We start from the raw sequence: 15,311 nt of genomic DNA, 5'->3' as shown, positions 1-15,311 counted from the left end.
CTTCCGACCCAACCCATTCTGTGATTCTATGATCCTTTAATTGTTAGCAAGTGTCAAGGAGTTAATATATTACCCATTTGGCATCATCGTACCGTAAAGCAGCCAACATTCCAGACTTTGTCCAGAGAAAGGGTCACCACGCACAACAGGGCACGTACGAACAGCACCAGCACGCCCACACAAGCGCCGAGGCTCCAGATACCAGCACGGCGCACCAACCATTTTTAAAAGACTTGTTAATATTTGCAGGCGTTTTGACTTGCCCCACCACCACCACCACCACTTTTCGCCACGCAGCCGTCCTCTTCACATGTCAGGACTTACATTAAACTCCTCACGGAAGAGTTTTCCTTCATCTGCTGATCGCATCCGTATTTCCTCTTCGAGATTTTCTACTGGAATAGGGAAATACTTCTTTGGGCCTGAGGGAGACCTGCTGAGCAGCATCACCCGTTGCTGTTCTGTCAGACAAGGAAAGTGCGTGTTAAAGGCATGTCCAGAGCAACAGATAACAAGCTATTTCCAACTACAAAATAATTTTTATGCTGGAAGATGCCAAAACATGAGGCTTCAATTGGTGATAAAGCTGATTTAAATGAAATTAAAAAAACCCAACAAACAAAACCACAGGCCAAGTAGCTTCTTTGAGAGCATAATAAATTCAAGTAGAACCACTATTGGTAAAATGAATGGTTTCTGTATTTACGCCAGATTAAAATGTGACCAAGTTCTATTTAGAAAAGGAGAAGGTTCCTCCTGCTGACGAAGACCGTTCCGACCCAGAGCTCCTCTGCCACGGGGCAGGGGCTGCAGGGCCAGCCTGCGGTACCTATCACCGAAGAGGTGCTGATAGATTATTTCAGTTGTGAAGGGGAAATAATAATAATAAAAATAAAAGTCTTTAACTTGGCCACCAGAAACTCTGCACGGAGATGAGCTGTTGCTGCTGCTCATCCCACCTCACCCCAGCATCAGCCCAGTCCCGGCTCTCAGTCGCTCTGCGGCAGCGCAGTTTGGTCCAGGGATTACTGCTGCGGGCGCTTCTTCCCACCCAGCCCTCGGCTCGCGCAGGGCCGTAAAGCCCCAGGACACCTTCGCCTGCTGCCTTCACGGCCCTTCGGGAGCACAACTGCCCACCTGGCAGCTGAAACGAGCACCGCCACGGGCTGCCCGGCAGGACAGCTGGAAGAAGCGGAGGGATTAAGCCCGCGGTTTGGTGAAGACAAGTTTTATTTACAACCGGAGGCAAACAGAAAGGCAAGACCTCTTCCCTACAGGCTGACTATGACGGGGTGATCGCCACTCGCAAACTACAGCTCACCGGTGGCTGCGTTACCCATTCATTGCCCAAGGCACTGCGTGGCAGCGAGCCACCGTGGGGATCTCCAAACCGCGCTCGCCGCGCTTGTTCCTCTGCACAAGCACCGACCCAACAGGAAGCTGACGGGTATATTTATGACTGTGTTTGTTAACCCACTCTTCAGTTCAGACGTAGCAATGTGGAACCAGCAGAAAGATGTAATTCTTTCGATCGTTAAGTTTTTTCTCTTTGTTAACGGCTAAAATAATTTATAACCAAGAAACGAGCGGCTCCCTCCATGTTTGCTGGGTTTGAACGGAGCCGCACGGAGCAACCCACGGGAAGGGCCCCCCGCTAACGGACATAAACCCACCGCACTTGAAAAAAAATACAGTGAGAAACATTTTCAGCTCCTGCATGTGTTTTATTTTAGCACCGCTGGCCTACCATGCTGCCCTGGCTCATCCCCTCACTTGCTTCTCTTTACGTTCAGGAACAGGCCCATAATTTCACAAAAACGTTAAGGATCTTTCCCCCCACCCCTTTTAAGAAGAAATATTGCAATCCTTTCTCTAAATACAAAGATCACAGTGCCAGAAACCTGGTTTTCAGCTAGCATCCTAATAAAACATATATAAAGAGCACGAGAAACCTTTACAAAGAGATATTTGCTGTATTCCTACTTAAAGTGAAAAATATTTAAAGCCAACAACAGAAAGTTAAGATTATATAAACACATACTTAAATATGGACCTCTTTTTTATAAAAAAAAAAAATTTTCTCTTTACTAACAATGCTCTAACTTACAAATAAAAAGCAAACATAACTGAATAACTGAATTCTTAATTAGTGAATGAGTGTGTGCCTACACACATGAAAAAAATCACAATGAGAAGGAAAGCAAATCTCTCCATACCTTGTTCCTCTAAGATCCCATTTGGCATCTTTTTGTCCCCAGAGTTCACAACAGCTTTCTTATGTCTCCTGAACCTGAAATACATACGCCACGTTAATCCCAGGAACGGTGTTGAAAGGCAACACGCATGTTTCCAAACCAGTCTTTACCAACCATGAAATTGTGGAGAAACTCTTTCTGTTCATCTTCACAGCGAGCGCCACCAGCGCCGCGGCAGCCTCCGCTACGCTGTGATGGAGGCTCCCGCCTCACCGTAAGTACGCATTTCATTTCCTTGTTAGATCATATCGAAACGAGACTGAGCTAGTTCTGCATGCGGAGCCCCACACAGACCTACCTGAAAAAATAGCCGGCCAGTAGGACAAAAATGATGAAGACCAGGAGCAGAATGAGCATCGAAGTCAACAGGTCCTTGTGCAAATTGTTCTCCTCTGTAGAGTCTGTGGATCGAACGGAGCCGACATGAAGCTTTATAGACACAGATTGCCTGATTTAGAACGGGCAGAAACTGTGCTTGGTGTATCAGAAATCTGTGGTTCTATGCAATATTCTGCTTGTACTTACTAGAAGCATCACAAATTATTTAACGTATGTAAAGCTGAAATTGAAAGTTCAAATTTTTTCTTTTTTTTTTTTTTTTTTCTCCTTCAAAGGCACAAACTATCTGCTGCTGAAAATGCCAAGGATATTTTTGGGAATGACTGATTAAGCAAAGAGTTTACTTGTAGTAGAGTAAGTTTAACGGGTGCAAGGTTTTAAACTAAATTTGAAGCCTATTCGGAAGGTTTCTTGCAGTGCCCTTATGCGCATCAGCTCAGCCAGACAGAAATCACCCAAGAATGCCACCCTTTGTATGGATTTTATTGACTCCACAGATACAACATGGGTTTTGAACACATCTTATTTACCAGTGCAGAACACCGCTGCTGGCTGTGTAAAGCAAACGCTGAGCATGACGGAGGGGGAAGGCAGGAGGGGACAGTGCAAACTGCAGCGTCTTCTATGGCTTATATGATATATTTTATATATATTAAATATAAATATAAGAACAAGTAGGAATGATGCGACTTTTAACAAATACTCAGAATGGAGATTAAAAAAATTAAAATTTTGTTTTAGCTAGTGTAAACGGCAAGGCTCATCCTTCTGTTAACAGTATTTTTATGTATGTGACTCTTGACATTTCAGTTTCATTATGCTTCTGTAACCTTTTAATTCTACTGAACAAGTCAATATACTGCACATTAAAATAATTATAAAACCTACATGTTTTATTTAAGCAAGCAAAACTCTCAGCCTTCGCCTTCAGCAAGCAAAATATAACCCTGCTCCCCGCTTCGCTTTCTGACCAGACAAATAAATCCAGGTTAGTGTAACAGCGGTGGCAGAGACCGCCACGGATGGGAAGGCGCGAAGGATGGGGCCTTCACACCTGCGACACGTTGCCCACGCCACCGGGTGCAGAAGGGGGCCGGTCTCCCCTCCGGCGCAGCGAAGCAGCCACCCGAGGCAGCAGCCCACGCTTTGGGCATCCGCCGGCACGGCTCCCTGCCGCCCAGACCCCCCGGTTTCTCCATCGTTACACCAGCCTTCCTCAGCCTCCGTCACTTGCACTTGCTATATATCTTCTTACCAACGTACACTCTTCCAAAATTAAAGCGACTTTTGTTGATGGTGGTGTGGTTCTTTTTTCTTTTTAATCTACATTTACCCACGTTTAACGAGTTCTTCCCCATTCCTACAGCAGCCCTTGAGGACTCTCCTAACGCCTCCTGCATTCGCACCTCCCTGAACTCTTTCTCTGAGCAAAGGCTTTTTGAAGAGACCTTGCCACAAGCCTCAACATAAAATATCATGAAAACAACATTGCAGTAGCTACGTAAGACTACACGACACCTGCAATGTTATACAGAAGAGCTCACATGGATAAACCATTGACTTGAAACCAGAACTGAACCCTGCAAAACCCTCTGAGTGCTGGTCTGTATCTCATGAGCAGCTGGAAAGTCTGGGTGCTCAAACAGGGTATGAGGGCACAGGAAAAATTCCTTTAGAGGCACAGGTGCACGACAGGCATACAAGGAAAGAAGGTATCTCAAGTCAACATAATAGTATAAAGAAAGGGAAAGCAAGGAACGTAGAGTTTTGTGCATTTTAAGTGGTATGTAAAGACAAAAGTGACAGGCACGACAGAATTGTAATCGGAACCCATCACTTGACGGGGTTTCAGAAAACCACGGTTGGAAGGAGCGTCTGGATGGATGTGCATCACCAGAAACAGCTTAATTTCTGTGTGGTGTTCAGCAATACTGCACTCTGTACAGAAACCAAGGTCTGACAAAGAAACAAACAAGAAATGTCTATTTTTGACCCTCACAGGCAAAAAGGAACCACTTTAGCCCACTTTTGAAGCTTAGAAATTTCAGACTCAGTATCTCGGAATCCTCCAGGATTTAGGGGTTTGTGTTAGTTCTTACCATCAGCCGTGTGTCAAGACCCGTGACACAACGGGGAAAAACAACAACTTTGAGTCACGAGGGAATTAAAATTTCCCTCAGTTCATTACACAACACATAATCCCTTGTCTCCTCCTTCCAGAAGAACTGATGTACCCCACACCATGTTTTTGGGGTGTCTTTGGAAAACTGATTCCCGGACAATCACTGAAAGCCTCAATCCAATGCAGAGGATAGGTTTGACCTCCTGCCAGACAACCGTCCACATTTTTTTAGTTAAAGAACCGAGCAGTCCCACAATGACAGATGCAGTTCTCTGCATTAAGACCTCACCTCTCCTCCCACCATTTCACAAGGAAATTAGGTCAAAAACCACAAACATCTCCTTCTTCCTTGAACACAGGCACATTTATGTTTGAAGCCTTGCAGTGGCACACCAACGGCTTGACCTCTGCAGAACCTGTGTTTAAGGCACGGTGTGGTTTTTAAACAGTTGTATTTATTACCTGTATTTTCTTCCATATCTGCAGCAGTCATTTTTTAAGTGCAGCCCAAAAATTTTAAGAGAAAGTTACAACCAGGCTTAGGCCATTGTAGACTCAGAGGCTGAAAGACCTTTGGCCAACACAACTATCTACGTATCAAGTGGGATTTTAAGGGGAGACTGAAAGACAGACCTGAAATATTTTTTTAATCAGTGCTGCTTCAGAAATTGACTATTGAAACCTAAAAGTAAACGCAGTCAGAAGAGACTGATGTCCTCTTAAGCAGATCTCTACTGCAGCCACAGCCAGGGAAAATTTTCCACTGCTCCAACACAGAGCGCGCCGCGGTCCAAAACCACGGGGCTTTCTGTTCGCAGCCACACGAAAAAGATCCCCCTGAGGGTATTTTTTTAGAAATACAATGAAATAGTGACTTTCATCTTGACAAGAGAGGAGGACTATCACCAGGAGGATGGTGGCAACCCCTCGTGCTTCCCCTGCCACCCACTGAGGCTGACTCATGGGTTCTTCCCGGCTTCATTCCCTGTGCCGCCGGCCCAGCCGTCTGAATGGCTCTTTCTGGAAATGTATCACCATTTCCTTCAGGGTTATGATGTTCCCACTTTCCATGTGTGTCAAAAGCAAAAACACCCACAAGAAAAAAGGGAACTAACAGGAGCACACAGACTTCAGTAACCGTCCCATGATCCTCCCTCCACGCTCTCTCCCAAACTTTGGTTTTCTTCATCCCCCTAGATCGGATCCTTCACATGTAGGACGTGAATGATAAAGTGGCCCACGATTAAAAGTGTGATTAAAACGCTTTTTTTCTCCCTCTACAAAAACAAGCTAGCAAGTCAAGGCATGTGGCTTGCCCTAGATGAGCAAGTCAGGTACCTGAAATTATTCCGGTGCTTGACAAAGAACAGACAAGATATTGTTCATCCGAGCACAGAAGAAATCCCACGGCAGACTCCATTTATTCACAGGTCTGAGCTTCTTTTCAAAAACAGAGAACTTAACCCTCCACCTCTGCAAAACTAACACACAACTGCTCTCGCCCGTTGTTTGGGACAGATTGCAAGTAGGTTTGTCAGGGTGCATCCCTCACCTCTGCTGTCCCTTCAGCAGACACACGCATGTCCTTTAAACAGTGCTCAGTCACATCTGACCACAGCGGCCTTTGGGCCGTGACACCTGCCCCTGGTTTGGGTCAGACGTGTTGTTTCAGACATCCAGCCCCGCAAAGGACCCCGACCTCCTCCGTCATTCATTTTACATGAAGAGCGGCTGTCACAACATCTTGACACAGACCTTATCCACCACGTGGCAAAGACAGGGTACACGATCTTAAATAGTCCCACGTCACAAAATAGGTGATGATGAATAGAACACTGGTCTAATTTTAATAGAAGCGTTTTTTCACCTGCAGGCACAAAACCCAATGCTTCCCAGCTTGCCACAATGTCGGTACTTACGCACAACTTCTCTCAGAATAACGCATCCCCCGTGTGCGAGATACTGGAGCTCTTAGACGTGTCTCTGCTGCAGAGCTCAGTCCAGCTTGCATCAGCTTCTGCAGCCAGCATGCCTGGTGGCCGTGCAAGACCTCACACATTTATTTAGGGGATACTACAGACCGGATAGTCTATCACGCATGAGAGCGTTGAGTATCTACCACATTACTCCTTCACCTGTTCGTGTTTCCAAGGGCAACAAAGCATCTTCAATTTTTATTGTAGTCTTTCAATGCTCCTCACGTGCCCCGCAGAGCGGGGAACTCTCTCAAAGTTCACTGAGAACGACTGCAGGGAGCAGCAGAGCCCACCAAAGCACCCACAGCCACGGGACAGAAACCCTGCCACGTTACCGCCTCGCTGCGGGCACCGGGATGCTACTCACGGTGCGGATGCGCGTGTGGTGCAGGCTGTCCTCATGCCATCCTTTGGACTGATGCTAAGGTGAAGACACACTCAAGTGGCATGTTTTGGGTAGTCCTCAGTACTTTTCTGTGGACTCAGGCATTTTTGAAACGTCTGGATTGGGCGAGTAGCAGAGCACTGAAAGTATTTTTTGTTGTTGTAAAAAACCCTGCAAGTTCTTCTGTTCGCTGAACTTTCTGTTCAGATTTAACAGTGAGTGATTTATTACAATTAAGCCTCTTGCACATCAGTGTGCGCTTTCCATACGCTGAAGTAATAAAAGAAGTATCCTCCTTTCCCAGTTTTCGTCTAGCCGCCCCATCCCCTCGAGGCCCGGCTGAACTTGTGCTGCGATGACTGGGCAGAAGTGCACCCATGCCAACGGGGACATCACAAAGTCCAGACTAAGCCCTCTTACGCTATTTTTGGAAGAAAAAACCGCAGCCCTGCACAGAATCACTGGGCTTCACCGTGCCTTGACTGTGAAGAGGAAGCAGATCCGCAGCTGACAACTGGGGATGCGTTTGCCGCCCCAGAGCCAAACGCCACACAGCCAGACCGAGCGCAGCCCTGCCCGCCACCGCAATCATAGAATCACAGAATGGTTTGGGTTGAAAGGGACCTTTAAAGGTCACCTAGTCCAACCCCCAGTCCAAAAATACCGACTTCTGAAGTTCTGCTTTTCAAATGAATTCTTGCGACTGAGTATCTACCAGCAAAGCATCCCTGTGGCTTTTAAATACTCGGTAAAATGAGCCACCCTCCGTCTTTAGAGCAAAAGTTTCCGATGATGCCTCATTTTCTACATGAAAGCGGACCACAAGTCTAGCGTGAAAGTGCCCATCTCTGGGTCCCGTTCTGGCTATCGTATAGCAGGACTTCATTCTTTCTATGCATTGCTTCAGTTATCTTCAAAGACACCCACCAACTTCTTGAAAGTTTAAACAAGCAATAAATAGGGCATCGAAAACTGTGCCACTTGCTGCCTTTCAACCTCCCACTCGTCTGATAAATTCATTACCTCTGCCTGTTAATATGTCGGCAGTGGTAAGAAGTTGTAAAGGTGGGCATGAAACCCATGAAATATTCATCGAGTAAACACTAAAGAAATTTAAACATTAGGAAAGGGCTAAAAAGCTTTACTACTGCGACTCCCAGGGTCCTTTCACATTTGAACTACGTAACAAGTAAAAATACAAGAGGAAGTAAAAGAATCCTTCCTATGATTAATACTGGATTATTAATACTGGATAATCATACTGGATATGATTAATACTGGAATTATTTCAATGCTATGGACAGTATCACATATAAACAGTCTGTCACATATTTGATAGCATCAAGTTTTACCTACTTGAAATATACATTTATTTATGCAAATCCAAATAATAAATACTGGTTTATATTTATTTAATACAGTTGAATACTCTGAGGAGATGGCAGTGCAACTCCTCCGGTAAATGGCAGTGCATTAAAACCAGAATATTGTTTTTTTATGAAAGGGAAATTTCATGGGAGCAGTTTCACGGTACTCTTGTAGGAAGCAAAATGGCAATAGTGCTGAAAAACTGAGCAGCACAGACCAGGTCTCCATGTTTAAAATAAGTATAAATACAGTATTTTAATTCAACAAGCATCTTCTAAACCAAGCCAGCTAAAATAATGACATGCAATAAATTATAGCTACTTCTTTCAGAATCAAAAGCATCATATCTTTTTGGATCATTCATCAAATTAGCATGCAAAAGGGAAGCTGGCTTGGTTTTTTTTCTGAATCCTTCGGTTCTTTCCATATTCTTTTAAATGGGGTTTTCTTGATAGTTAAATCAAAAATCTTTATTTCTGTATTTAAAAAAAAAAATTGTATTAAGTCAATGGCCATCAAATGTATTAGATAATCTGATTATCTTGGAAGTTTCTACACAGCAATGCATTTTCAATGTGCCCGTACTGGTCTGTCAGACAATAATACTCTTCACTTCTCACAGCAAAGTAATGAAGGCTTTGATATTTAGAAAAAAACAGTTTAGTCTTATTAATCATTTCTAACTCTCATCACTGAAATTAAGATTTAATTAAAACGTGGATAATAAGATTACTCTTATCCATATTATCATATTTAAAAACACAATTTTGAATGAAGCTTTGAAGATGAACAGCATCTATGCAGGAACTCCCTTTTTACTAATTTTATGAAAATTCTGGGAAGTGAGACAACTAACAAGTTACTTCCCTCTCCCAATTCCCATATCCTTCCATGTTCAGACCAATATGAGTAACTTGTTCTGCTGCTGCTCCACATGCCAGATGCTGACAACCACTTGACATCATTTCAGCAGAAACTTTTATCAGCAGTTTTGCCCTTAGCCCAATTTTTATTTCTATTAGCCATTTAGTTGTTTTGAAGGCCCCAAGGAAAACACCGCTAAGACTGTCATCACTCACGGTAGAGCCCCTTGCTCCCCTAACCCTCTGCAGCCTGTTAGTGCCCAGGCAGAGCAGTGCTCAGCTGCCTCTGCTGTCCTCCAGCCTCAGGTCTTGATGGAAGCAAACGCCAAACACCTAAATTAATGCAGCCAAGGACCAAAGCAAAGGGGCCATCAGCCACTCCTGGCGTTTGGTTCTTGCTTGGCTCTCCTTCCATACAGGTTCCCAGGCAAACCACAAAACCACCCTCCTAGAAAGGCTGGGTGTCAACAGCAGCCAACCAAAAAGTCGTCAAGGTTTCACCACACTGCGTACATGGAACATCATCAGCTTTATTTCCCTTCAACCAAGTCCTCGGAGCAGCTATCCCTTCGGAAGTGCCCCTCTGACGGCAACACGGTGTCACGCACTGCCACCGCCTGAACATTGAACCACTGCCAGACAAACACCACTCCCCACCACGGGGATTTCAGAGATAGCTAGGGCTACATAGGATAGGGCAATGTGCAAGTGAACACTATCATCCCATCACAGAACATAACAGGAGAATCAGTATCTTAAAAAACCCAACAGACCCTTATTTCACTTAGAATCACAGAATCATTAAGGTTGGAAAAGACCTCTAAGATCATCAAGTCCAACCACCAACCCAACACCTCCAGGCCTCCTAAACCATGGCCCCAAGTGCCACGGCTACACGGTGTTTGAACCCCCCCAGGGACGGTGACCCCCCCACCTCTCTGGGCAGCCTGTGCCAGGGCCTGACCGCTCTGGCAGGGAAGACATTTTTCCTAATATCCAAACCTGAATGAGCCCCTCTCCAGGGCTGTACATGTGTTAGGGTGTAGTGGTAGGAGGGCTTGACGCAACAGGAAGAAATTCCAGCGAAGAAAATTAACTCTATCCCAGCTAAAACCGTGACAAGAAGTGAGGATGAATAAAAGATGCTGTGGTGGACGGGTGCGTAGAAGATTGCTCTGAGGTCTTTGAAAAAGGCTTTTCTGGTTCTCACCTGACCTAATCTTATGCAGGACACCTGCACTATTATCCCTCTCCTCCAGTCTCGCCTTAGACAGCTCGTATCATTAGAAAACGCAGAACACATAGGAAGACCGTAGTTCCTCATAACGTTTGAGTATGTTCATCCTGTTGTCTAACTGATCTTTCTTTATTGCATGTTATCTGTGTCCAGTCACGCTGAAGATCCACAGTGACAGCTCCTGGGGCGTGGAGAGCTTGCAGCCCAGGCAGGAGGCAGCCTGCGCTTCTCCACCCCTCCCAGAGCTGTCCTGTAGGTTTCCCATACATGGGAAAAAGAAAGTAAAGCGTACAGCACCAGTCATAGGGAGATCAAATACAGAGGTCATCTGGCAAGATTAGAAGCACGTTAATGGGGGTCAAAGTCCTGGAAAAACATCCAGGACTGTGTCACTGGGGGGACCTCCCAGGACGGCCCTTTCCACACCCACTCCCTCCCCGCGAATCCAGCGCTGCCCTTACTTGTTGTCGGTGTAGGTTTTGGCAGTTCAGTTCCATTGGGTGGTAAAGCTTGTGCAAATAGAAAACTAACACAGAGCAGCAGGAGCGAGCAGGAATGTTCCATCCTGGACCTAAAAGAAAACGAAAGCAAAAGATAATTTTTCAGGTCAAATTCCTATTACGTTTTTTCCTCACATCAGAATGAAGCTAATAGAAAAAACAATGTTTACTTTAGATAAGGGAAGTTTTAGAACTTGTTTTGTACTCTCCCATTGCCTTGTCACTTAACTTTCAGATTTGAGGCAGGAGGAAAATACCAGTTGCTCGCACTAAGAGTTCATTAAGAATGTTTTAAACCCAAGAAGAGGAAGATAACGCTCGGCCATCATTCAAAGACAACGACAGAAATCAGGCCAGAAAAGCTACCCTACATCCGTAAAACGCAGCAGCTGAGGACACTGAGGCAAGGAGTCAGGGAGTCATTTCCATCGTCAAGAATAAAATAAGTACCAGCAGCGGGAATCTTAGGAATAAATGCAAATCTTGAGGGCAAAAAAAAATAAATGCAAAAGTAACGTATTTTTGGCGGTTCCTGCCATAAGTACACGTAGTGTTATCTTCTGCAGAGAGCAGGAGCAGCGTGGGCTGCAGGGTGGCGAAAGCAGCCCAAAACCCCAGCGTGGCCAGACCCCATCCTAAGGGTCCAAGTGACTTTCCTCCACAAGACCACGACCAATATTTTAACGCCGTGTAACTTCGACACCCAATTCCAGCATCACAGATGCCCGGAGACCGAAACAAAAAGCAAAAGCTTTTACCACCTACAGACCAGTAACAAACGCAAAGTTTAAAGCACCTGTAACAAGCGCCCGTCGGAGTTTCCTCGTCCTACCTGGATTTCCTGCAGGCACGCACGTGGTGCTTCATCAGCACATTGCTTTGGAGAACACGTGTGCCACAGCTATGAGTCTGCAAACCATAAAGCATTTCACCAGAGCCTTCCCAATGCAGAGAATGTCGGGTTTCGTGAGACCAGAAAGCCATTTCCAACGCAGCAAAGGTTAGAAATTAACAGCTGTGGGTAAATGAGCTGGTCTAGAAATACTCTAGTCCCTCTAAATCAAGGTTTATGTGGAAAAAACAAACGTTGTTATCAATTTGCTGGAAATTTATCCAGTCCCTAATAAACACATTAATTACAAGAAGCTACCATCTCATCTATTAGCCGGTTGCTTGATTTTAAAGTATTTTCTTTGGCAAAAAAAACCCCACGTGACACACAAGCTTTACTTTCCGGATTTCACAAATGGCAGAACACATCCAGATGGTGGCTCTACATCCATTGCTAAAATTATAAGCCCAGCGATACCACACAAGAAAGCTCCCTGATGTTTCAGTACAATATATTTAATATTACAATTTCCCCAGGACTTACATAGTACTGCCTCACAACAGAAAAAAAAAAAATACCCAGGAATTTGGCAGTTATTAGAATAGCCATTAGAAAATCCTTCCTCTCAATGTAACATGGGATAATCCACCAGAAATAATCTCTGGGTAAGCTCGAATGTATAAAAAAACTTCTGCAACACCACCTTTTTGCCGCGCTTTGATGCGTTACCCAGAAGCGAACCTTAGTCCCAGCCTCTCCGCCGTACCTAGGACTAAAGTCACGCTCAGCGCACACCTGGTGTTCTTTAAAAGGAATAAACAGACTTAACCGTGACTCCCCTCCTGCTTGGGAGGGGCGGCAGCAGCAAGGCTCTGGCCAGCACAGGCGCTGCTCAGCAGAGGGCACCGGGGTCGGCAGCTGCCCTGGGGAGCGCGCAGACCCTCCCAGGACGGGCACAGCCTCGTCTGCTATTGCAGCTCGTTATTCGTGTTCTGTCTGAAGGCTCTGTAAGCTACAGAGCAGCCCTTCCGCCCGCTGAAAGCGGTTACAGCACGCTCGGTTTGCCGAGGTAACCCCGTCCAGAAGGGGGTGCAGGATGCTTCTGCCCGCTGCCCCATGGATGCTATTTGAAATTCTTCCAAGTGTTGTGAGAATACAGGAGCAAGGCAATAAATCAACATGAAAGTAAAAAGATAAAATATATTTTTGGAGGGGAGAAAAAAAAAGTATAAAACTGTGTTTACATGGGAGCACACAATTAACAGCATTTCTTTATTCTTGCTCCCCTTCTTACAATTTGGAAGCTCAATGGACATCGCTCATTATGCTAAAGAAAAAATTCAGCTAAGAAAGAATAATAAAAATTATTATTAGCATCAAATTGTACTTTCTTAAATTCCTTTTTTTTTCCCCCAGTCCAGCTTCCTACAGACAGAGTTACTCATTCAGTTCCTCCTCCTCCCATTTACAGTTTAAGCAGTCTAGGTGTCTTAACACTAACAGGCTCAGCCAACAGCCAGGTTAACCCTGAAGTAGCCATTCTTGGGATTAGATAACTAATTACGTGTAACAGCTTACTGCAAACTGTCCCTGCATTGGCTACACTGCATTTACCATTATAAAAAACCTTCCAAAATTTAACAATTTAGAATCATAAAGCACTAGGACGCTGGAAGCTCAGAACACGCAGCAGCAGTTTATGTAAACTGAAGGGGAGGAGGGGGGAAGGAAGAGGATTTGGAAATCTGGAATTAAACCAGAATAAAAGTGGAGTCAGTAGGGAGAGGGCTGGCATTGCCAGGAACGAGGCGCTGAACGCTGCACCTCACTGTAATGCTTTACGCCCTCAGCAAAGGCTGCTCAAATCCACCGGACTTTCGGGGCAATCAGTTCTGGCAGGTACAGGGCGCTGCTTTGCTCAACAGTTTTGCGCTGGAGCGCTCAGTTCAGCGGCTCACCCTTAAAATACACCCGGCTCTTAAAAAGAAAAGAAAATTAGAAACAAACAAGCAAAAAAAATTGAAGCTGCTGGCAGGTTTCCAGAAGACTGGGAAGCGTAAGGAACATCAACGTTTCCCCCAAAATTACCGTTATGAGGGTTTTACAGACACAAACCCCACTCCAGCCACCTTGTATCTGTTCGCTTAAAAGTGGTGAAGTGTAACATGGGTAACCAGTCGCTGCTCCACAGTCTAATGAAAAATAAACACATCTACAAAGATTATGCAAATTCTGGGCTCTCCCATTTGGCCGAAGCACTTTGTACTTCTGCTTGCTAAAGGCAGAAGGATTAAAACTCAGAGCAAATTTGGGTGCCGCAGCACAGAGACGGATGGAAGAGACTGAGCTTAGCACGACCAGGCCCTACGTACGACTCAGGTCTCCTCCTCAGGCTGGGGCGATGGGGAGGCGAGCGAATGGCAGCGACGTGGAAACACTGTAAGCCTTACTGTATATGTGTCGATGTACTTCACGCGCAGCACAACAACGATATAATTTTTTTAACCAAAAAACCCCACCGCCCTAGGCACAGCAGCATTTTCCATCCTTAAGAAGGTACAAGGTCATGACACAGTCAGTTAAAAAGGCAAAAAAAAAGTAAAAAACTATTAACAACTCCTCTCCGGAGAGCACAGGCAGGTAGAAAAGCACAGCTGAACAAGAAAGGACGACCACGTGCTACAAAAGAAGCCTCTTGTTGATAAAATCGGAAAGAAGATCGAGGTAGAGACACACATTGCCATGATTACGCAGCTTTGCTCTAAGGCAACTGCTGCCCCGCCTGGAAAAAGAAATAGGACCTGCTTTCATAACTGCGTGGGGATACAATGCATTTTTATCTACTTACATCCTACTACCTCCAGCCTTTATTTCATGGATATGCAGGGGTAAATGGCTCAGGCACTTAAACTCCATAGAATAGTATTTTTTGTAGTGAAGGATTCTTAGCTATATCTGATTATCTGAAGCCTTAAAAAAAGGTGCCAGAGATTCCTGTTACAACCACAGTTTTAAAAGTCGGCATTGTTATAGATAAATGCTTCTACGTCCAACAGAGAACTTGACACCACGACCAAAAAAAAAAAACCAAAAAAGAAAAAAAAAAATCACTGTAAAATTGCACAGCCAACTCAAACCCTGCCAAGGAGGCAGAGCACTTGAAATCTAAATGCAATCCATAAAGGACTGGCTCAGAAATTAGGGGAGGGCGTGGAGCCTGTGCACAGCTCTTCCCTGCGTCGGGATCGCTGCCACCGCCTCTTGCAAGGAGACGCCGCGGGGGATGGCCCAGCTCCCCAAAATGTGAGAAAACAGCATTATTTTCAGGGATTACTACATTAGTGCTTTATTTCTATTTTGGCTGCAGAACTGAACCCTCGTCTGACCTGACAGCTTACGAATAAAACCTGGGTTTTAAGAAGACATGCTAATAA

At 45.1% G+C, this 15,311-nt stretch overlaps 1 protein-coding gene across 2 annotated transcripts in view; it reads right to left on the bottom strand.

The window, feature by feature from the left end:
- Positions 1–15,311, bottom strand: part of PTPRE (protein tyrosine phosphatase receptor type E) — a 109,684-nt gene that overhangs the window by 29,518 nt on the left and 64,855 nt on the right. For both annotated transcript variants that reach the window (XM_064464383.1, XM_064464382.1), the window contains 4 exons: positions 11,007–11,116; positions 2,554–2,656; positions 2,217–2,290; positions 325–461 (listed from right to left, as the gene is read on the bottom strand). In XM_064464383.1, coding sequence (XP_064320453.1) covers positions 325–461; positions 2,217–2,290; positions 2,554–2,656; positions 11,007–11,109 — 417 coding nt within the window. In that variant the 5' untranslated portion in view covers positions 11,110–11,116. The remainder of the gene's footprint in view (positions 1–324; positions 462–2,216; positions 2,291–2,553; positions 2,657–11,006; positions 11,117–15,311) is intronic.

The sequence above is a fragment of the Phalacrocorax carbo genome, chromosome 12, assembly GCF_963921805.1.
Source record: "Phalacrocorax carbo chromosome 12, bPhaCar2.1, whole genome shotgun sequence".
NCBI lineage: Eukaryota > Metazoa > Chordata > Aves > Suliformes > Phalacrocoracidae > Phalacrocorax > Phalacrocorax carbo.
The sequence above is the reverse complement of the archived record's forward strand: the minus strand, read 5'-3'. Positions and strand labels throughout refer to the sequence as shown.